We start from the raw sequence: 23,523 nt of genomic DNA, 5'->3' as shown, positions 1-23,523 counted from the left end.
ACATATATATATATACATATATATATACACATATATATATATACATATATATATACACATATATATATACATATATATATACATTTATATATATACATATATATATATATATATAACAAAATAAAATAAAATATGCATAAAGTAGTGAATGAGCCATCTACAGGGAGATGTTAACAAGGAGACGTTAAGCACCAAGACAAGCCTACAAACAAACATGCATGAGGTTTTATTTATGGCCATATAGACATTCACCAAGTTCGTCATGCAACGACAACTATTAGCTAATGTGTTAGAGAAGAGATATTTGAAGACTCACCAAGTTGTATAGCTAATAGTAAATCTGGCTAATAATCATTAGTATCATAATGAGACCAAAATTAAATCCAACAGAATGCGACAACCACACAATGGACATGCCATTGGTGGAGATTCCGTTGTAATGATAAGGTGCAAATCGGGAAACATCATGCTATTACCGATTGCAAATGAACAGGGTATTCAATAGAATAACAGAAGGAAGTTAACTTGGAAAAGGTAAGGAACCTACCAAACTTTTAGTTGTTGAAGGCGTCACTGGTATTAGCTGCTTGCATTGTCTAATGGTTAGTTCTTCAATCCTCTGTGTCTCAACTGATAACTGGAAAATAGAACATCATAACATAATTAGATAGAATAGGAAAGGACTTTCAATGAAAAAAACAAAACAAAAAAATATCGCAGGTATTAGTCGACCTGAGGTGCATTACGAGATCGTGATGGAGCCTGTGCTACTGTTTCAGCCATATTTAGGCCCATCGAAGAGCTTGGGGTCGAAGGAACTTGATTAGTAGGTGCAGATTGGGGTCCGTTTGATCCGACCATCTTAGGCACTTCAGCCAACACAGAATTCCAGCTATTAATTCCAGATATGGCTGTGACACTTAACGGAATGCTTTGAAGTGGGGTGCTAATACCTGGAGATGAAACCCTACCCACATCTAGCCGTCCATTCTTCTCTTCGGCACCAAGGGATGGAAAGTCTTTTTCAAAGGAGGCATTACTCATAGTCCCCCTGGAAGGAACATCATTTTTTGAGTTAGTTCCTACTGTTTTTGTCCACGTGTCTACCGGCCTCCCCGACACCATGGAGCGCGACCGCCTCAAACTATCCTTTTCCGACCTACTCGCTATTAACGAATCGAAACGGTCATTGTAACCATTGTCGAGAAGAACCGATCTACTCTCTCTGTCAAGCAAATCAAGATCCTTTTCCCGCTCTCTATCGCGGTTGCTCCTACCAAAACTACTGTAAGCCCTAGATTTCCCATTCAAGCTTGAACTCCGTCTGGCGGAGGATAACAAACCCCTGTCGCGGTCGCCCACGGCAGCGGGCAGTCTGTTTCGAGAGGAAATCCCTGCACCGTGTTCATCTACAGCATTGAAAAACGCGCATCAATATACGAAATATCGAGAATTGAAAGCTGATTAAAGTGACGAGAGCAAGGAGAATACGCACTCGAATGGGAAGAAGTGCCGGTGAGGTGGTTCGAAGAGGCATTGCTGCTCGTGCTTCCGTTGGACGATTTCAACCACTCTGGCTTGAATGCGGGCTCGCCTTTCTCCATGACGGAAAGAGCAACATCTATCTATCTACAAGAATCAGCTCCTCCTTTTCGAATTATTCCCCCCCTCATAACCAACCTATCAACTAAGCCAACGAAGAATCGGAACAAGCGCTCTCACACGGCCATCCCCGGACCGAGCCGTCCCGTCGCCGGGGGGCCGGAAGAAGACGACTCCGAATCCAATTCCGCCGCCGCCGATCCTATTCCCCCCACAAATCCTCTCACAAAAAAAAAAAAAAAAAAAAAAAAACTATAATATGTAGAAGAAAAAATTAGAATTCATTGGTATAAATGGCTTTAAATTATTTTTTTCAGTTACTTGGATTATTTATTGGTGCGCAAAAATTTCTCGTATTGAAATTGTAAAAAACTCGCGTCTAATAAATTATGAAATTAAAATTTATTGATATATAAAAATATTTTTTGAGCAGAATTTAAATTTTTATATTTATTTATAATTACTAAGTATTTCGAAAGTCAAACCAACAAAAATGTCACTCTCTTTATTATAGATTATATAAAAAATTAGTAATCTAAGAAAGATGGACATTAATGATTCATAAAAAAAGTTAGCCTATTTTGTGTCTTAGACCAACCACTTTTGATGGCTACTAATTATTTATTAATTCATTAATTAATGATGCGAATCATTTTCAAACCGTATTTTGAGATTCGTCATAATTGATGTCTCCAACGTTGATGTTTGTCCCAATCTTTTTTTTTTTTTCGTTTGTTTTGATATTTTTTAATATCTCTATAAATTATAGAGACACAGACATATTCTTTTCAGTCCCAAATCAGATAATAAGTAAGATTAAAAAATAAAACAAAATTTATAATCTGCTTTGAATCCGCTCCGATCCGCCAATGAAATGGAGCGGCAAGCGTGAGCCCTTTTTTTCGTTTGATCTGTCTTAATTCGTCAAAGTTCATAATAAATTCACTCTCATCCTGATCTGTATCGAATAGAGCAGTCAGTGAAGGCAAAAAATAGCATACAATTAACGCATCCTGAATCCGCCTTAGGCGCTTGATCCTTGACCCCATTAGCATCTACTGATCATCATTATTACAAGATTGATCTAATATCTTAGATTTAAGTTACAAATTACTAAATTATATTTTTTATAAAATTGATTTAGTTTAGAAGATAAAAATATGCCATTAATTTTTTTTTAATTCAGGAAAAATATTTTTCATAAAAATAGCAACTGATTTAAATAGTAGGAAGATTAAAAGAAGCAATTTTTTTTTTCTTTCAATATAGATTTTTTAAAAAACAAATATCTACATGAGAAGTAAGCATTCTTGACTCAGTTGATTAATAGTCAAGCAGCAGCTGATGCAACAAATCTTCAAGTGATCTTCAAAATATTATTTTATTTTTCTCCAAATACTTCCCCCAAAAATAATGGTAAAACTATAGAGACCCCTTAACACCCTTACTTTTTTTTATTTGACTTTAAAAATTATCAAATTTAGCGACTCTATTAGTTATTAATTATTAATCTACCTAATTTTATTCACTAAAAAGTGGTTAAAATTATAAAGTTCATACAAATTACCAACAAATTTAACAATATTTTCAACTTTTTTTTATTAAAATTACTTTAAGTTAAGTGAGTGTCAATCAAGAAAAAAAGAAAAGTTGAGAAAGTCACTTCAAAATAGGCTATATTTGAAAAAAAGAAGAAGAAGAGAATGTATCAGTTATATTGCTGATGTGGCATCGGCAACTAATAAAATTGTCCTCCTTGAGCTCATCTGTTTCGTGATGGTTAATAGAAGAATATTTTTATTTTACTTTTCTTTCAAAAAGAGAGATATAATTAATTTGTTACTGACGACGTGGTGCAAGTGTGATACTGTAGATCTTCTCGTAGTTGAGGGGATCTGTATACTTTTTTTTTTTTATGATAAATAATTGGGAACAAGTAATCCTGTTTTTCTTTTTTTTGTAATTTGGGGCAAGTTGGAGGGTGAAAAGTGGAGAGAATTGTGAAGGTAGGGATGGGTAGGGCAAGTGATGACACACAAAAGTAGAGGGTCGATATTTTCTATGTTGTGTCATAAAAATGGAATTTAATTAAGCAATCAAAAAAATATGTATTTTATATATATATAAAAAGAAGTGATTCTCCATTTGGCTATCTCCTCCCTTGCATGTTCTCCACACTATTATGATTTTGCCTTGTTTGCATCCACCACCTCCCCCACCAAAATAGGTTTTGTATTTTTTGTTTTTTTTTTAGAATTTTGAGATTTTTTTTTGTCGTTTAGATAACTTTGATATGATTCTCCTGATGCTTTATGAATATGCTTTATTTTATGTGCTCTCTCTCTCTCTTATTTATCTCTTTTTATGGTTTTATTTTCTGTGAAAATTAGTTTCTATTGAATATTAATTTTAAATTAATTAATTAATTATTTTATATGGTGTCACATAAAAATAAAAAAAAATTGAGTCCCAATCCTATCAAATTATTTTGTGTTTAGATACGGTGATGAAAGTGTTGAATATAAAATATTGAAATGGCGAACAATGGTATCTGTACTATTTCATTATTGTGATCTAGGGCTTGTTTGATTTATCTATTTTAAACTATAGAATCAGAATAGAATTCATTAATTTCGATAGTTGTCATTTATTCTACAGAAATTAGATTCCAATTCTCATTCCACTTTGGAACGGTAAGGAGCCAATTCATTTCTGGCCCAAAATTCTAGATATTCATTTTGATTTTCATTACAGCAATGAACAAAAAAATTTTGAATTATTTTCATTCCGTTTTTCAATCCAATACCATCCAATTTTATTTTTTATTTTCATTTCAGTCGTGGACCAAACATGTCTTTAATTTTTATACTTTTTACGAGGCCGAATATTATTTTACAATAAGAGTTTGCTCTTAAAACAAAAATAATTAGAAGCTAAAATGTAAGATATTTAGAAGTTCATGAACCAAAATACTAAAATTAAAAGTACAATAACTAAATTACACCATATCATGAGAACACATATACCATTTACCCTTTTATTTATTCTTTTGCGTTTTTTTAAAAAAGCAAATTCCCATAAAACATTCTTAAAAATATATGACTAAGTGAATACCAAGTAGACAAAAACAATCACAAAGATGAGCAATCCCTTAACAAATTACAAATAAAAACTCTCTTTATCTCTAAATATTTTCCAAGTGTTACAATTAATTTAATTAGTTGTACCTAATATTAAGTTTACTTGTACTATTCATTTAACATAGTCAACATAGTTCACCACTCTCTACTTCAGAGAATCTTCTGGAATGTCCTTTTTGTATAAAACCTTGTTTTCCTCACTCAAAACTCTTCATAAACATGATCAAATGTAGAAAAATTTTATAGAAAAACTTTATCTGATTTTAGGTTTATTTATCTTTCATATTCATCATGTATGTACAGAAAATTAGATTAATATTTTTGAATATAGATAAAGATACAAGTCATGTATTTTATATTTCTAAAACACCAGATCTAATGGACTGTATCTTGTGCAGTTAGCTAAAAATTTAATGGTTGGTACTTGAAGTTCCAAGTTCAAAGTTTTATTGTAAATTTTCACTTGAAAGGTACAAAAGATATTATTCCGAACCGAAAAAGAAAAAGATGTCGTCAAAATCGACCGTACGTTCTAAATCCGCACATGAAAAATCGAATTTTCGATCTCGTAATCGCGGACCTGAACAGCCAACCAACTGCGCTAAGCAGTGGCGGTTTCCAGCATGCTGCTACTTTTTCGTGTCCAGTAGGCAACAGCTTTCTTTGTCTTGTGAATCTGGCCTGGCTGGGAAAAAAGTATTTTAATGTTGGCTGGTAGTGGCAAGACCAAGATTCACATATTTTTAACATTTTGTGTGTGTGTGTGTGTGTGTGTGTGTGTGAGTAGAGTGGAAGAGAGACAAAGCATGGCCCTCACTCCACTTATTATTCCTCCCTTTGTTATCTTCTGGAAGAGAGAAGGGAGAAAAGTTTAGTGCCCCACTTTCACCACTAACTCAAGTATATGGGAAAGGTGAATTATATTACACTTCTAGTTTCTAGACTTGGTCTGGATTCTTGTCTTTTAAGATTTTTTAGGTAGAAACGTGTAGAACTTATCTGACATAAAGAATATTTTAATCTGATTCTCCACTCTTTCAATTTATTTAATTTGAGTCCGTCAACGATATTTTGACTTTAAATTTTAAATGTATCATCCAAATTTTGAAGTTAAAGTGTCAAACTGGCTCAAATCCAAGAAACTGAAACTGTTGGATGGTAAAATTGAAACTTTGAAAGATTTGATAGTCGATTCAAAATAATTCATAGTTCAGAACAGTTTTGTACAGTTTTACCAACTAAAATAGTTTTAGTTTACTCTTTTTTTTAGAGGATAAATTATTACTTGCGTACAATATCAAACATCTAAATAAAGAAAAGGTTGTAACTTTGATGAATGGACAGATGTATCAGACACACAGGTAAGATAAAGACTCAAATAATATCTTTTATAAGTTTGATGTATACTCAAAACTCAAAATTTGAGGAGCAAAATGTTTGGGAGCTGGTGCAATTTCACCCAAATTGGAATGTAATGGAGCCAAAACATAAAAGGCAATATAGGGGTTCTGCATAAATGCCTTAGCTCTGTTACTTGAATGGTCAAATTTACTCTTTTTTAAAAAAAAAAAACTTTTACTTTCTTTGGAATATATTGGTGATATCAAATACAACTACCCATTAGGCACATTTATTAGTTATATAAAATTACAAACACCTACTTTTTCCACCTTTCCTCCCATGGCATAAACTGATTAAACAACTTCTGAGGCAAAATTATTATCATCAATATTAGAAGCCAATGCACATCCTGTGAAAATGATCATCAAAGAAGTAAAACAGAAATTGAAACATATATTTGCACTTAAACAGAAGGGTATAAATTACATTAATGGTCCTCAAACTCTCTTGCCTATGTTGCACTTCAATCCTCAAAAGTTTAATTTATTGTATTTTTAAATCTCACCCTTTTATTCCTCACAAAAACGGTTTGTCGATATAACAGCAACAAATTATAGTTTGAGAACTAAAATAAAACCCACACAATAGTTTGAGAACCATAGGAATAAGTTACCTAAGGGCAGATATAGGAAAAGGCATAATTCTTTATTATTAAAACAGATGCATATATATATATATAGAGTTAATAATTTTTCATGATTATGAATACACAGATCTCACAGGCAATTGGATGACAGTGAGGGCTGTTGCTGTTCTCAGTATCAGAAAGCTGCATGTAGAGCTCAGTTCTGTAATTCGTGGAGTTGGTTTGTGAGAATGCTTCTGACATAGAACTTCTGATATGAGCACCGCTTTCCTCCGACCATCGTTCGCTATTTTGCTTTCGCTATTTAGAATCTCAGATCTGTCACAGGGAAGCTGACACGAGAAAAGAACGGATGCGCTGCAATAGTTCCGCCTTTACTGAATCGGGCACTGATGCTGCATCATACAAGTAAATGTTCGACACCAATAAGAAATAAGAAATTTCAGGGTATTGGATACACTGATAAAGTTATAGAAATATACCAGAAAATGATATAAATATTAGCATCATTGAAGTTTTATTCTCGACTTGGATCAATATTAGTAAGAAACAAGAGTACTAGCTCTTCAAATATTGTGTAAGCTTGGCAATTTAAGAGTATGATAATTCTACAAGTGGACAACAATTAGTAAAGAAAAAAAAAACCTGTTTTTTCCGTAGAAATGGTTTCACTTTGGTGCATGACTTTGTGAATAAAAAGATTTTCCTAAAGGGCAGAACAGATATATTTTCCTAAATTTCGAAGTGCCATTCCAGTGGAATAAGAAAAATTGAAACATGCACAGAGAAATGCTCACCTCTGCCTTCTGGGGTGATGACCTGAACAAGATCGTCGACCGTGACATTTTTTCTCCCTTTCTTTCTAGCATAAGCCCTACGAATTGGAAGAACAAAGAGGGAGGGGACAAAAAAAATGTAAGCAACTGATGACATAAATAACTCCCTCCGCCAAAAAGAAAACAAACAAGTTCCTTCAGTAAGCGAAATGACTTCGCAGAGGATCAATTGAGGTTGATGTGTTATGCGTTAATTTGATAAAAACTAGTGAAAGAGTCACTTGCAAAACGGCGCAATGCACACAATGACCCAAAATATTAGAGAACCAATGTCACATTCCGCTTCCTAGAGGGTCACCCATCCCTGAGCTCACAGCTCCATTAATTGGGTACCCTATACCATATAACTTATTAAGTACAATCCAATGACCCAAAATGCTATAGCCCAAGCCCTTAGCTATCTGATATGGGATTATTTGTTAATTTGGTGTGTCACAACCAATATCGAAAACAAGGAAAGTGGAAAGATGAAGTAGCGCAACTAAGCACATGCAAGAAAGCGAGACGCAACTGCCGATCAGGTACAGCGATCCCCATGTCAGACAGACGATCAACAGAAAAGTTCATTCAACCAATTAACAAACAATTTATCAACAAAGAATGGCATTTTCTTTTAACCAACATTACGGCAATGGGACGAACTCGATTCACAATTTTCTTGGTGGTATCAAATTTTTCGTTTTTACTAACTCTTGGATGTTGGATACTCTGATGATCATTGTTACATGAAAGATGAAACATCTTGCATAGGTTGAGTTACACAAACACAACTTCAAGAGATTACAAGTAGAATTTCAAACTGATTCAAGCTAACTAGAAGTTGTATCAGTAAAAGGAATATAAGCAAAGATAACAATGTAACCAAAATAAATAAATAAATAAAAAAAGAAAAATCACAAGATGATTAAACCTGCAAAGGGCTTTCATCTCATCCCTCCATCCACACTCTATGAGCCTCTCTCTCAGAAGCTCCATCAGCTTCTCCTTCTCCCCACTCTCAATCAACTTCAAACAAAGAAAATAAACAATCAATAAATAAAAATAAGAAAACACTTCATTAAAGCTCAGTCTTTTCCACTTCCCCTCACCTCCCCATCCATCAAAACCCCAACTTTACTAAAACCCACCATGGCGAAATCCCCCCATCGATTCCCAATTCAGGAAAAAAATAATTATAATGAGAGAAAACAGTAAGACCCAGTAGACCCAAAGCTCGTACCTTTCCACTTCCCCTCACCTTCCCATGCATCAAAACCCTAACTTTACCAAAACTCACGAGGCGAAATCCTCCATTGGATTCCCAAAATAAAGAACAAAAAAAAGAGAGAGAGAAGGGTCTAAATTGTTACCTTGATGTTGATGATCTCGCGAAGGGAAAGCTCCTTCTGCGGCGGATCCTCCTCCGCGTCGGGGGTCGGCGGCCGATTGATCGAAGCCCTCCTGGTTCGGACGCGAAATTAGAGCAAAAAACTGATCAATTTCGTGCAAATAGATTAAAATATCAGAAGTTTAGGGAGAAAAAACGTCGAAACTGGGGGAAAAAGAGAACAATTTTGGGGCGAAATTAGAGGGCGAGGAGAATCAAAATCCAATTTTTACCAAAAAAAAAAAGAGATACAGATAGAGAGAGGTACAGAGATTTAGATTTAGCTCACATCGTTTTTTTTTTTTTCTTTTCTTCTCGCTATAGGAATTCCTTTTTCCTATGCTCTCCTTAGTTCTCCTTTCACACCCCACAGGGTTTCTACAATTATATATGGAAGGAACCTTGTTAATGGAGGAGCAATACTATGGTCAAAGCAATAGTGAGATGCATTGTCCATAAATTTTTTTTTATTTTTTATTTTTGGCAAAGATATTAAGTTTTTTTTTTTTTTTTTTTTTTTTTTTTTTTTTTTTTTTAGAGATAAGTAGCAGACTATTCGATTTATTTATTTTATTTAAAAATAAATTAAGCTAGAAATATGAATTAACTAAAATTCAAACCTAAAACTTTGAATACAAACCACCGATTGCAAAGATATTAAGTTATTAATATATGATCTCTATAAATTATGAAAGTGTTGAACTAAATGAGCAGATCTTACTCGTATCTACTCCCAAAAATTAGTTATAAATATATATGTTTTTTAAGAGATGTTAATAATCTTTGCCATAAAATATAAAATGCCAAACTACGGGGTTCGCAGTAAGAACTTTTTTCGAAAATAACCCTGTAAAATTTCGTATTTGCCAAACTAATTTTGTGAAATTTTTATTTGTAAAACTAACCCTCCTTTCGCCACGTGGGCGCCACGTCAGGGATTCCTCAAAAAGACGGGGAATCATTCACCGTCTTTATAATTTTTGTTGTAAAAGCGGTGAATAGTTCACCGCCTTTAGAAGACGATGAACCATTCACCGTCTTTAGTGCAAAATTTTTCTTTCCGCCCTCTCAAGTCCGTCGTTTCTGTGCCCTCGAGAAGACGGGAAACGATTCACCGTCTTATCAAGAACACCATATTATGAACTTGGAAAGATTTGCGCAGAGTAGGAATTTGTACTAAAGACGATAAATGGAAGACGGTGAAACCATTCACCGCCTTCACAACAAATATCACAGACGGTGAACAATTTACCATTTTTTGAGGAATTCCTGACGTGGCGCCCACGTGGCGAGAGGAAGGTTAGTTTTACAAATAAAAATTTCACAGGATTAGTTTGGCAAATACGAAATTTTACAGAATTATATTTGAAAAAAGTCCTCGCAGTAAACCTGTTAAGAAGAGTTTTCGGAAATATACCTTTTATAAAAAAAAAATTTCCGGTGTAAAATGAAAGTAATTCAAAAAATATAATTGATTTGCAAGGAAAAAAAAAAAAATGGGAGTCCGAAAACGAGGAAAAGAGAGGCATGTTCATTTTTTTAATTTACATATTCAGCAGGTTAAATTTTTTTTCAAAAAAATGTTCTTAAAAAATATGTTAATTTAGCCCCCCAAAAACAGAAATCATATGAAACTAAATACTTAAAACAATAGAATTGAAGCAAATAATATAAAAATCTGCTTCTCACCTTAACCATTTATATCATAACTAATCCATTATGATATACAAAACATAATAATATATATAAAAACAAACCGAATATTTTCCACTCGTTCTTTCTGATGTCACATAAAATATACTCACAATCTACTCACAATCTCAAACGGAACAAAGTGCAAACAAAGGTTCCATCCATTAGAATAACACAAATCTCAAAGACGCATGGACGGTGGATAGAACGGTCTCTAGTTGAAGATCGTACCCACCATTCTCTTTTTTCTGAAAAAAGCGAATTACGAGGCCTGAGCTTTTAAGCTGCAAGTATTTTTGTGCTGGTAATCAACTAATTACCAGTTCACCACAAGCCCTTGAACAGACACACGGATACATCTCACACAAAAGACATAAGAGATTTTAATCCGTTCAGCATTTAGTACACAATACAACCCAACAACCACAAAGCTCGACGACGAATATTTAATAATCTTTAATTGACTAGGGTTTCAAATAAGCACATCAAACCGAGCAGCTCTACAGTATACAACAGAGTCAGCCAAAACGTGTTTAGTTGAAGAGAACTATGAAAGACACTTTTTCCGTCATAATGGCGGGATTGCTAATCGCCTCTGCTTCATTGAAAATGGAATAGTTTCTTCGAGAACAAAGAATCAATAAATGCATCAGGTACTTGCGCATTTTTACCTGTATGGGGTGTCTGTATACATATGCGGCATGGGCGAAGAGCGCGGCAAACTATAAAAGAGATGGGGCAGGAAAATTTAGGGGAGGATCGGTGAGGCGAAAGTTCTAAATATCACTCATTTGGGGGTGGTTTCAGAAAACAATGTTCGCTTGCTTGTCTTCAGGAGCCACACACTGCCACAAGGAACGGTAGGCCGGAATATCGGCGGCTCTGATCCCAATTGCCGCGAGGTTGCGCCCATATTCCTGACACAAAATAAGAAAAAGGAAAAAGGATAAACACTAGCTTGACATGTCACTGCTACATTTTCAATGAGCACATTCGATGAACCAAGACGAATCATAAAGTTGCACCACATGGGGTGACGTAATTCTAAAGGCCAAATGCTGCAGCCCCATAATCGATTGTGATTTAATGTTCCCTCCTGATATGTTAAAACATACATTCTACCCCCATTGACTACTACATGAGGGTAAGGATGCGAATTTCAAATATTAAGAATTCAGCGCTTTCTTTGCAGAAATGTACTTGCTCAAGAAGTGTCAAGACATTTATCCCCTTAAAAATGACACAATGCAAATGAATGTTTCATGCTTAATTAGACAGAACAGCAATGCAATAATGCAAATGAATCTTTCATGCTTAATTAAATAGAAATTCAATCGATCAAAAATTTTCAATGCATCCAAAATATCAATTAAGAATTGCAGTCTTATAGTTTGAATTTTACCTGAATATCAAGGAATAACTGCATACAAATCTTCTCAGTATCAGATATATTGTTGTCAGAGGCGTCGGAACTTGCACCTACTCGCCGTTGCGCACCTTGCCTTAACCTCAGCAATGAAGACTCTGTTTTCTTTGCCTAAAAGAAGAAAAAAAGTAGAAAATGAGAAGCTATAATCTTAAAGCATTTTTAACCAAGAATAAAGGAACTTCTAACTTACCACATTGACTAGATCTGATGCCATTTCATAGTAGCGGCTTGTTATCCTCTCTGTTGCACCACGGAGTAAATCATTTGTAGCTTCTTTTGTTAAATACGAAACACGTTCTCCATCGAGAAACACCTATACAAAGCACGAAGAGTATCTTAGGGCCATCGACCACCAAGTGTAAGGCAATAAAGAATGGAATATTAAAGTGACACAAGAGCATCATTTCCCAAGGAAATGATTAAATTCATTAATCACTAAATCTGGATTGCGAATTAAAAAGGGTACCTTACTGCAGAGTCACATATTAACTACCTAATAAGATCAAATAATAATTCTTCATAAAGGAGAAACAATTCACCTTCAGAGGCCGGAGAATCCCTGACACGTATGGCGAATGCCTTACAGGAAGCTTATTAGTCATCCTATATGTTGCTGTTATACCTTTCAGCTGCCTCAAGTCCTATGATTAAATGAGGAATTGATTAATCAAACATTCCAATGGTTTCTCAAAAAAGGAAAAAAAAAAAAGGGAGAAAAGACAAAGAAAATGAAAAATCAAGGTCAAATGAGCATTGATAGACATTGTTAAAAGAGAGTCAGAATTTGACAGACGAAGCATGCATGAATGCGCATGCACACAGGAGTTGCAATTACTTATATTGCTTACCTCAACAGACTTCTCAACTATGACCTCAATCATCACTTCCATTATTGAAGGTAACAACTCCTCTAAAGATTTTCCAGCTTGCAGAATGCTTTGCTTCACAAGATCTCGTACTTCAGCTGAGCAAGAATCAAGTAGCTGCAGTACATGACCAAGGTAGTCACCAGAAAGCTCACTAGCCAGGATACGTACATCATGCATCACCTGTGAACAAAAGCACAGTATTTATGCGCATTCTAAAGGATAGTGATTCCTGAACCAATACACATTGTGTAATTAGGGATTGTAGTTGTTTCTAACAAATGACATGTGCCATTCATGGGACAACAATAGAAACAAGATAGCAGGAAACAATTGAATGTGATCTACAAAGATAACATTAAAATATTACGCTCAAACTCCATTTATAAAGAGGCAAGAGAAGAGACACTACTAACATAAATAATTCACGATAAAAGAAATAAGACATTACAATTACATATTATTACAAATTTACAATATGCAGCAAATTATTATTTCTCCCTGACTGGTAAAAGAAAACTGTCTTGACAGATAATCAATATCAGAGAAATAAGTCATCTTCATAATTGAATCGTTTCATTCACTATCCTACTTTAACAGCGAAAATTTTGGTGCTAAATCAAAATGGTAGTGCATGCTTTAAGCACATTCTGAAGGACAATAACTGCTAGCAACTCAATTTAGGAAGTAGGATAATAGAAATTATCATACAAAAATCAAATCTTCTACAGGTGCAGATACAGCCCATTCAGCATCTGGGGCAGAGTTTGCACTCCCACCACGAGCTTTGCGAGCAGCCAGGCCAGAAGAAATCCAAGTTGAGTACCTGCTTTCACACTACCAGTACATAAGAAAGCACACCCTATTGCTAGAGAAATCAAGAAAGGAAAATATAGCTACCATATATCAGTAGGCTGACCTTGAAATAAGCTGCAAAGACAAACGGAGAAACTTATCACAGTGAGAAAAGACGAGAATATCATCACTCCAGCACAACCGCAAGCTTTCCATTAGTTTACCGCTTTGTTTTAACATCAATGTTTGGGTGTTCTCTTCATTGCCATGGATCTCAACAGGCACAATATTGCCACTAAGAGCAGAATCGAGACCTCCAGCAATTTCCTGAAATCTGATGCAATTGAATTGCTCCATATGACTTGATCAATAAGATTTCTTCAATGAAACTGGAAGCATAGATACAAGGTGAACGATGTACCTAAGTGAAAAATAGACCCCAACATTCCATTGCCTTATAAAGTCTGTGTAAACAGCCTCAGACCGGAATCTCGTTACAGCAGATTTAGATGGACAGTAACCTTGGGAAGGAAATATTGTGATTAAATAAGACTTCATCATGTAAACCGTGGCAGTGATGCAGCCAAAAAACGGTTTTGGAATGTAGACAGACATGTGTAACATAAAGCAGTGCATAAATATTAAGTCACTACATTGATAACAGTCTTTTTGTACTCCTGATTTTGCAACCAGCATATTGAGTTAGATATCTGTATGCACATGAGTGTATATCAATACACCCATCATACCTAGAGTGAGAGAGCAAATAAAAATTTGAAGCAGATGTAGTCATACCACAATAATTCCCCTCACAAAAACGGATATTGAAAACTTATTCAAATACTAAACAAACATAAGGATGCAGGATAGGAAACATTTGCTAATGAGCACAAAGTAATACCTTCCAGAAAATCAAGAAAGGCCAGGCTTGATTTGTAGTTCTTTAGAAATTCTGTGGGTCTTCCAGGAGAGAATGCCCCAGGTTTCCCCTTTTGAATCGCCAAGAGGACCTCTTTAAGTATTGAGTTGGCAAGGAAATCAAAAACATGTAATCCTGAGTTTGCTGAAAATCACAAAAGCTGAATTAGATGATAAAGAAAAGAGCACTCTGAAAATGAGTGAAGCGAGAAAGTTTCTGGAATTGTCCAAATTACCCAACGAAGATATTTCCAACAAAAATTTGCAATCCTTCTCAACGGATTGCTTTATTTTCTGATAATCCTCCTCAAGTAAATCAGAAGAAACCCCAGTAACCACCGGTGTAGGGCTAGCGGGAATAATCTTCTGAATCAATGGTGACACAATGGTTGTACGAAAAAGCTCCTCAGCAGCTGAGGTGTTATCAATGGCCGCATATGCGCGCAAGCAGTTGTATATTGCATTTGCATCACGATGTTCTAGGCCATCCACAAAACAACTACCTAAGCTACTATCCAGTGATAGTGTAGCACTTTGGATCCTCTTCTCCATGTTCTCGATGAAGGGAAGGTTCTGTACTGCCATAATGGAAAACAGAAATAAGGATTAAAAGGACAAGTTCCCATACAATTCACTGGATTAAGGAGAGGAGGACAACTGCTAGTTACACACAAACTTGTCTGGGTGTCGGCTCAGTTTCATTTGTGGGAAAAAGTTGAATCGAACTAGTTGCATCGATAATGTAGAACAATAAATCAAAAGGAACACAACTGATATAGTCAAGAAACCAAACCACTCTAAGAAGTTCCTCATCAGTTTCAGAGTTAATATAAAGTGCCTCATAGAAATTGCAAACTGAAGTGTCTGGAATGGTGGTCCTTTATTGTGGTTCTTCATTTCTCAGTATATTCTTCCATAGTTTAAGTGCACAAAAAAGGATATTATAAACAAGACAACACCCAATATTTATTCGATGGAGAAGGACATACTGCAACTAATATAAAATGACAAAGTTGATGAATGCATCAAAATTGAAAGTTCTCTGTGGGGAGAAATAGACCTGTGAATGACTGATGTAGAATTTCAGCCGGTTCATTTCACTAGCAATTCTTTCCAAAAGAATGCTTTGGGTTTCTCTAATATTTGTCCCACTTTCCACATTCTGCAGCACACCATCGTTGCTTACGGAGCCCTTTGATGCCGAATTTAAGTCAGCTGTGGAAAAATCAGAAGGTGTACTAGGCAATTCCTTAATGAGTTTCTCAACCTGGACATAGGGGGAAACCTTGTTGTCACACAATTAACATTTATATTATAGAGATAATATCAAAAAGAAATAAAACCTTAAAACTGAAATTCATTCAGAAGACAGTGCTTTCTAATTCAAGATGCATGGAAAAGATAACATAACTTAGTATACTAAACTGAATATGACAGTAAAATCTTAATATTGTAAATAGCACTGCGGATATGATTATCAGAGAGAATAGAATGTCAAGTGAGCAGATAAAGCACTTTGTTTTCTATCTTTGGTCCCATTATTAGTTTCTCCACCTTAATACTTGATTCAACTCAACCTCCTTTATCTTCTTCTTCTTTTCAAGTGAAGGACATCCAATACTAAACACTCACAACTCTCGATTACTATGTTTGGAATATCGATTCTCGTATGTAAGACTGAAAGAGTACGCCTCTCATTTGCCCATGTCCCTGATAGAGTTAGTAGGATATATACAATCTTTAATGAAACGAACGTGCTAAACAAAGTATATAACTGAAGGAGAACATCAGAACACCTGTTGACCCCAACTTATCGTCCTCAACACTCCGTCTGTCTACACACTAAATATCATGAAGCACTGTAATTGGGTAACTGGAGTGTTCAGTCGATCAACCATCTAGAAAGTAGAAATATCTCAAACCAATTAGTTCATAGTGCAGACCAGGCAAGTGGACGCATATGTGATCTGATTAAAATACAGTTAGGTACTCGTTACATAAGTAGTGAAAAAGTCAATAAAGTACTAAACACTTCCTCTACCTCTCCTGGCACACTCATTTGACTTCATTTCGTAAGGATCTCTCCAATAGGAATAAGCCGCACTATCTCATTTTGATGTTCCCAAACAACTCATCCTCCCCTTCACTGTAACTTCATTATTTTCTCATAGCACTATCTGATTCCATTTGCATTCCTTCTTACACCTGCAACGATAAGTCTTTGGTCCAATTCGCAGATTCTTCTACCTCATACTTCCCTCAGATATCACTAGATCTAATACATTCAAGCCCTCGCGTACAATCTACAATTCAAATTATAAACATTTCCAATTGGTCTCTAACAACTGAATAGACGTAAAACATATCCAGATCAGTAAAAATGCAAACGAATATGCACAACGCGATTCAGCTAGAGTTTAATGAGATCGCACCTTGGAGACGACATGGAAGGTATCGAGGAGCAGCTCGAGGACCTCGCGAGCGGCGGCGGCCTCGGCGCGGCGCCGTAGCCCGCCGCGGAGGTCGGCGAGGACGGCGTCGACGGCGGCGCGGAAGGCCGCGACCTTGCCGCGGAACTCGGCGAGCGGGGCGCGCATGCGGGCGGCGGCGGCGTCGACGTCGACAAGGCGGGTGCTGAGGCTGACGAAGTCGGCGTAGTCGCGGTTGATGAGGTCGACGAGCTCGGCCTGTAGGGCGTCGGCGTGGGCGCGGAGCTCGGCGGCGAGGCTCTCGAGGGGGACGAAGGAGCGGAGCTCGGCGACGTAGGACTCCGGGGAGAAGTCAGGCCGGAGGAAGGCCTCGGCCTTGAACCACGGCGGGTGGGACTCGATCGGGTCGCCGAAGAGGTCCGTCGCGGTGGGCGGGTGCGGCGGCAGCGGCGGAGGAGGAGGCCGTAGGGGCGAGGCCACGAGATCCGCCATGGCTAGGGTTTCGGATCTCCAAGGCGAAGAGAGAGAGAGAGAGAGAGAGAGAGAGAGAGGAGGGAGGAGTTTACTTCGACTTCAACGGCGGAGGGGCTTCAGATCCAAGGTAAAGGAAGAGTCGAAATGGTGGAGTTAATTTATACCTGCGGAGCAGGATAAGGAAGCGGAATAAAAGTGTGGAATAAGCTGGTTTATCCGCCAACTATTCCGTAGACCATGTACACTGGGCCAAGGAGTAAATGTTTGGGCCCGTAGTTAGGCCCAAAATAGTTTTGGGCCTACTCGGGCTACCAAATACGGTGGGCTTGTGCGCGCGTGTGCGAGCCACGTGTGCACTCGCACGCATACATTCCAAGTTTCTGATCCGAACCCAACCAGGATTAGGATTTCAAATCCGAACATGGTTTAGAATCGCACATTCGAATCCGAACCCAATCGGACCCGATTTTTTACGTAACTTCAAAGAAAACTAATAAGTCAAAATTCGAATCCACGCTCTATGAATACGAAATTAGCACTAAAATTTGTAGAGGTATTTTGTATAATTTTGGCATAAACTAATCTAAAATATCGTGTTGTACGTATTTACTTCGGTTACATAACTTAATATTAGAGATTTTGGTAAATGGACCTTATTTTGCCCGAGTTTTACAGTAAAGTTTCTAGTCCTGGATTTTGTACGAACCCGATTTGCTGAGCCAGACTTTATGATCGGATCGGGTCGGGTTTCGAATTCCAAATCGGGTTAGATTTTATCATCCCAATCTGAGATTTACGCGCACACTTTTATTTTTATATATACTGGACAAAATATTAATGCATCCAAATCTTATATGCTCTGTAATGGTCCTAAACCACATCGTAAACTACAAGTAGTTATTAAAAGAAATAAATTTGAAGAAATTTTACTGGAAAAAAGGTAAATTTGTCGATTCGACGAACCAATTTGTCCGAGTTGAATCGGCAAGAATAGCATAACTCTTTGTACTGATAAGGTAAAGTTGAAAGTGTACTAAAAAACAAATAGTTCAAGGGCCAAAAACAAAATTCTATATTTTTAATTTAATAAATTTTGTTTTTTTAAAAATGGATTGGTTGACTCAGTGGATGAGTTGATAAGCTCGGCCAACATAATATATATATATATATATATATATATATATATATATATATATATATATATATATGCGTAGGGTAGTAACAAGAGCAAGGGTAAGAAGATATCACCGAGCGTGCACCACTGTACCGACTTCGGATCGAAGTACCCACCTGTACAGCTATGGAACTGATCTCTCGACTGTGAAGACGGAACGACCGAGCCTACGAAAGGTCCACCGGGTTAGAATCTAACCCACTAACATGTAACGCTACTCACAATCCCCACTCATGGCCCCACGGGAATCGGTTTCCCAAAACCGATTACCGAATACATCGGAAGTCCCGAAAACCGCACCGGGACTCTGCCGAGACCTACGAACAGTCACGGGACACACCGACTCAGGATAAGAGTCGCCCGCTGCCACTAAACACCTATTTTAGTGTGACTTGGCAGGAAAAACATTAATTCGTCGTGAAACGATTATCGTCGGATAATCGTTCCGATTCGGGTTTCCGGAAGTGTCAATTTCGACACCGGAACCCACCGTCGCTCACCCGTTATTTCCAAACCCTCGAAACGATGCAGGTGACCACCCAACAAGGCTCCGCAACACCACAATTACTCACGAGGCACCGTAAGAAGAATTCTGAACTTAAACAGCATTCCGTCGACGGATTTCACCGAAAAACGCACCGAAAATCACTTTCTGATTTCCGCAAAGGCCTGGGACCTTGGACAATCAGTCCAGAGGTCACCCACAGCCCGCACACACTACCAACAGCAGCCACTAAAAGTACAATTGCATATAAGCCCCTAAGACTACACAAAATCGCATCATTTTATGCGATTATCGTGATTTTACAACCCAACAACATAAATCGAGGGTATAAAAGCTAGGCCGAGACCGCCGTTGATAGGTCTCGATGTGCCAGAGGCCATGCTCACACTTCGGAGCACTACCGGCCACTGTGGAGAGCGCGCGAGCGATGCGAAGTTCAGCGAAAATTGCGAAAATTGTGCGCTGAAACTAAAACGTCTCAAATTCTGTAATCCGAGGCTCGTTGACTCCAACTGAGGTGAGCACTATGATTAGCACTGAACAACAATCACCGTGCTCACCTCCGAAGGCATCGGGGTTGCCTCGGATAACTAGAACAGTGCAAACAACCTCGCAACAGTGCACAGAACAGGTACACTAATGCTTACCAGACCATGGGGAGCTCGGGCACGGCCGGCGGCGGCCGAGAGGCGGAATAACCGGCGGCAGGCAGGTGTGGCCGGTGCTGGGAGGTCAGTGCGCGCGTCGGCAGGCGACGGGAGACCGCCGTGGCGGTGGGCAATGATGCCCTAGCCGCACATACCTGAGAAGAGCTTGGTCTAAGCCCGGCTGACAGGGAGCTCTGGCGACGGGGTAGCCAGCGGTGGATGAGTGCGGCCGGCCAGGCGGAGCCGGCGCTCATGCTGGCAGGCGGTGGAAGGTGGCGATGGCGGCGCAGGAATGACCCCTGCCCGCACAGGCCGAGCTCGACCAGGGAGCCTGCACGGGGGCTACAACGCGGTGGCGGCACTCTGGGCTGCAGAGGCCGGCAGCGGAAGTCGTTGGCGCCTCGGGGAAGGGCGTCCCGACCTACAGTAGGCAGCGGCGACGTGCAGAAACTGTGCGGCCCAAGTTCGGCTCGATCCAGCACCAGGTGGCCGCAAAAAAGTCCAGGCGACGGCCGGGGGCCCACGATAACGGTGGCGCCGGCGGCGAGGGATCGCCGGAGGCCTAGGAGGGCGGCACGGCCAATCCCGAGTAGCGGCTGCGCGAGGAGAGAGAGATCAAGCAGACGTGGCCAGATCTGCCCAGGTTGGCCGCATCCTGCCAAGGCAGCGGTGGTGGCGCTCGAGGGACGGCGGCGATCGTCAGGGGGGTCGCCTGTCACGCCCCGGGACCGGCTGAGGCCCTCCCAGTAGCGTGCCCAGACCTGCCATATGTCTACACATATAAGGCGTCTAGAATAAAAGCGGAAGTAAAAATAAGTAATAGGACAAATAGAAAAAGCGAAATAACTAGCAACTAATGATATCAGAGCAAGTAAAGTTCTAACATCTACACCAAAGTAAAGAAATAAAGCTAGTCAAACAAAGATAACCATAAGTAGTACAATAACCGTCTCTAGTACAAAAATGGTGGTCTCTATACATATACGGGTACAACTCTCAACCTCTCACAAAAAGAAGACACGAGAGGTAGACCACCTATCGAACGATCCCTCGGTAAGCGCGCTAGCCCGAGGCGATACCCTTTCTGCGATCCCTGGCCTCTCCCTGCGTGGAAGGCTCTGAAAAACATCGAGAAAAAAAGGGCGTGAGAACTATAATTTATAGTTCCCAGTGGGCAATTACTGACCTCAACTCTATGCACCACTAGGCCCCAAAATAAAAGGGTAAGTACAATAATAGTAGCAATAATGACTGCAATATAAAGGCATAATTAAAATGCTAAATTACGAAACTCAAGTATAAACGATGTCATGGTGATGTACATCTACGATATCAAAAGAGTAAGTCATTAACCTTTATGAATAAATTATGCATAAGTTCTGTCATGGCAACCAAGTATGCTTTAATGCAAAAGGAGACTATCAAGTATACTACATGTCTCAACACTATGCTAAAAGCATATAAATGTAATTCAACTACTAAACCTATCTAGTAGTGATTAACCATTCTCAACACCGTGTCGGTTTCCATTTCCAATTGAGGATCTACCAAAGGTAGTCCAGCTTGTGCCGCCTAAGTCCCTGTGGTAGCCCAACATCCCTGCTCTTGGAATGTGTCTGTCCCACTCGACCCCGTAGGCTTCTCAATACCGCACGAGCGAACATAAGTCGCGTAGGCTAGCTCCGGAGTGCCGGCTTGTAGGGAGCAACCCTCACAAGCATGTGCGAATTAGCACAAATGGCAAGCAAGCGTAGTCCAAGTCTCAAGTGTCCAATCCTCATGTCTCTAACATGGTATCATAACTAGCATCCCGAAGATCTAGTCTAAGTCACAAGATGAGGTTCCAACATTCATTACGCCTAGTGCCCCTTGATGACACTTAGACAATCTAATGTTCAACATATACCCAATCCCTCAATGGCTCTAACCACTAGGTTCACACATGTCCCGAGCTCAATGCCGCTTGATGACATTAGCTCTCCAATTCACATACATTCTAGTTCGATAGCTCTATATGGCAATTTTGTCAACTTTCATGTCCCAAATAAACTTAGGTTTAAATGCATGAATCCAATCTCATTTACACTATAGGAGCATGGAACCACGTCTCATATAGAATGCTAAGAGCAACTATAGGCCTACCAAGCTACTCTCTACTACATAGAGGTCCAAAATTTCATCATACATAACATAGGCCTTTTAAGCATTCTAAAATTCACAATAAATACATATAACAAGAATATGCATGCTTGTTCATTTAACGATACTTAATTAAGCACAAATGAGAATTTCTCATTGTGTGGCTAGGTCAAACCCACCGAACCGTCGCGTGCTCCTTCCATTCGCCGAACGGAGTTGTCCACGAGCCTCAAAATACCCTAAAAGCGATCAGCGAAGAGATACGAGAGCATTACGACCAACCAAGAGATCAAACATTAACCTAGAAGCAAAAAGGGCCAAAATTCACCTCAAGAGGAGAAATCTCTTCCAAAGCTCCAAAAGAGAGCTAGAACCCTTCCAATCCAAGCCCAAGGAAGGATATAATCCAATCAATCTAGCCCCAAAAGCCCTAGATCAAAAAGCCCCAAAATCAACCCTAAATTTCATTTCTAGGGTTCCATCTACTAAAAATCCTCCAATCAAGGTCTAGAGGAAGAAAAGAGCAACAAACCTCCTTAGAAGCTCCAATCCAAGCTCCAAGGATGAAGATCTCCCCCCTTGCAAGCTCCAAGTCCAAGCCCAAGGAAGGTGAGAGGGTGGGGAAGATGCTCCAAGTCCACTAGTAGCTCCAAACTTCTTCTCCTTCTCTCCTTCCTCTCCTTCTCCTTCTTCTTCTTCTTCTCTATCAAGGGTGTAGAGAGGGTTGAGAGAAGAGAAATGGGGAGAGGAGAGAGTGGAGGGGTCATATAGACCCTCTATTACAACAAAATCCCTAGAGGCCCCTCAAAAATCCAATATTGCATCAGCCCGGTCTGGGCAATTTTCGCCCAGAGGGACCGGTCTGGGCAATTTTCGCCCAGAGGGACCGGTCTGGGCAATTTTCGCCCAGAGGGACCGGTCTCTCCCCAGCAGGGACCGGTCTCTCGCTGCGAACCCGAAAAACCAACGTTCCGGAACCAGTCTCTCCCCGCACAGGACCGGTTGCCTCAAGGCTGCCGCAACACTGTTCACTGGGGGACCGCTCTCTCCTCCCAGGGACCGGTCCCCGAGAGTAAAAACTCTCAGGACATATCCAGAATTCCAGTTTTCGAACGTTTTAGGTCGGAAAACATTCTACAACCCTCCACCAAGTGGGGAAAAGCTCAAAATACATCCAAACACTCGAACCTCGCAATTTGCAAAGGTCCAGTGTGTTACATCGCCGGAGGTCCGGTCAAGGCTAGGGAAAGGCGCTCAAGGGTGTAGATCCCTCAGGGTTTCTCTCGGACAGAGATGGTGGAGGCTAAGTGGACAGGATGGTGGAAGAAGAGCAAACTCGGCTTTATCTAGCGGCCGGGGAAGCCTGCCGGCGGCCGGGGCGCGAGCATGGCTAGGGCATGGACCTGCAGATGATGGCTAGGGCATAGCTGGGGAGCTGGGTCGGATGGATCTAGGGTTTCGTGCATAGAAACCCTAGATGCACATTATATACCATGTGCACTTTCGCAGAAAAGTCCCCCCGCA

At 39.2% G+C, this 23,523-nt stretch overlaps 3 protein-coding genes across 4 annotated transcripts; all 3 read right to left on the bottom strand.

Annotated features, from left to right (window-relative positions):
* Positions 1–175: 175 nt before the first annotated feature.
* On the bottom strand, positions 176–1,840 carry LOC109705567. Of its 2 annotated transcripts, XM_020226303.1 has the most exons (4): positions 1,496–1,840; positions 954–1,409; positions 733–869; positions 176–637 (listed from the first exon to the last, which is right to left on the bottom strand). In XM_020226303.1, the coding sequence occupies exons 1-4, from the start codon at positions 1,602–1,604 to the stop codon at positions 521–523; spliced, it is 819 nt and encodes a 272-aa protein (XP_020081892.1). In that variant the 5' UTR covers positions 1,605–1,840; the 3' UTR covers positions 176–520. The 2 variants fall into 2 exon arrangements, with proteins under 2 accessions (XP_020081892.1, XP_020081891.1); XM_020226302.1 differs by having other exon boundaries at positions 733–1,409.
* A 4,796-nt stretch (positions 1,841–6,636) lies between these two features.
* On the bottom strand, positions 6,637–9,377 carry LOC109705566 (transcription and mRNA export factor SUS1-like). Its single transcript, XM_020226301.1, has 5 exons — positions 9,221–9,377; positions 8,915–9,005; positions 8,476–8,570; positions 7,527–7,603; positions 6,637–7,124 (listed from the first exon to the last, which is right to left on the bottom strand). Coding segments are annotated over exons 1-5 (339 nt in total). The 5' UTR covers positions 9,223–9,377; the 3' UTR covers positions 6,637–7,050.
* A 1,300-nt stretch (positions 9,378–10,677) lies between these two features.
* LOC109705576 (conserved oligomeric Golgi complex subunit 2-like) lies at positions 10,678–17,657 on the bottom strand. Its single transcript, XM_020226313.1, has 12 exons — positions 17,064–17,657; positions 15,692–15,898; positions 14,868–15,204; positions 14,615–14,776; positions 14,135–14,234; positions 13,838–14,047; positions 13,630–13,744; positions 12,901–13,101; positions 12,592–12,693; positions 12,243–12,365; positions 12,026–12,160; positions 10,678–11,540 (listed from the first exon to the last, which is right to left on the bottom strand). Exons 1-12 carry the CDS (start codon positions 17,550–17,552, stop codon positions 11,427–11,429), a joined length of 2,295 nt encoding a protein of 764 aa, XP_020081902.1. The 5' UTR covers positions 17,553–17,657; the 3' UTR covers positions 10,678–11,426.
* Between the last annotated feature and the right edge of the window lie 5,866 nt (positions 17,658–23,523).

Source organism: Ananas comosus, unplaced genomic scaffold (assembly GCF_001540865.1).
Source record: "Ananas comosus cultivar F153 unplaced genomic scaffold, ASM154086v1, whole genome shotgun sequence".
NCBI lineage: Eukaryota > Viridiplantae > Streptophyta > Magnoliopsida > Poales > Bromeliaceae > Ananas > Ananas comosus.
The sequence above is the reverse complement of the archived record's forward strand: the minus strand, read 5'-3'. Positions and strand labels throughout refer to the sequence as shown.

What these genes read in the sequence shown, in the direction of transcription:
- LOC109705567 (XM_020226302.1), bottom strand. Translation starts at nt 1,604, where the DNA reads ATGGAGAAAGGCGAGCCCGCATTCAAGCCAGAGTGGTTGAAATCGTCC. An exon ending in CGGCACTTCTTCCCATTCGA is followed by an intron (nt 1,410 to 1,495) that starts GTGCGTATTCTC and finishes TCAATGCTGTAG; the next exon opens with ATGAACACGGTGCAGGGATT. An exon ending in GATCTCGTAATGCACCTCAG is followed by an intron (nt 638 to 732) that starts GTCGACTAATAC and finishes TCTATTTTCCAG; the next exon opens with TTATCAGTTGAGACACAGAG.
- LOC109705566 (XM_020226301.1), bottom strand. An exon ending in GCGAGATCATCAACATCAAG is followed by an intron (nt 8,571 to 8,914) that starts GTAACAATTTAG and finishes CTTTGTTTGAAG; the next exon opens with TTGATTGAGAGTGGGGAGAA. An exon ending in GAGATGAAAGCCCTTTGCAG is followed by an intron (nt 7,604 to 8,475) that starts GTTTAATCATCT and finishes TCCAATTCGTAG; the next exon opens with GGCTTATGCTAGAAAGAAAG.
- LOC109705576 (XM_020226313.1), bottom strand. Translation starts at nt 17,552, where the DNA reads ATGGCGGATCTCGTGGCCTCGCCCCTACGGCCTCCTCCTCCGCCGCTG. An exon ending in GTTGGAAATATCTTCGTTGG is followed by an intron (nt 14,777 to 14,867) that starts GTAATTTGGACA and finishes TGTGATTTTCAG; the next exon opens with CAAACTCAGGATTACATGTT. An exon ending in CATCAGATCTAGTCAATGTG is followed by an intron (nt 12,161 to 12,242) that starts GTAAGTTAGAAG and finishes TTCTTCTTTTAG; the next exon opens with GCAAAGAAAACAGAGTCTTC.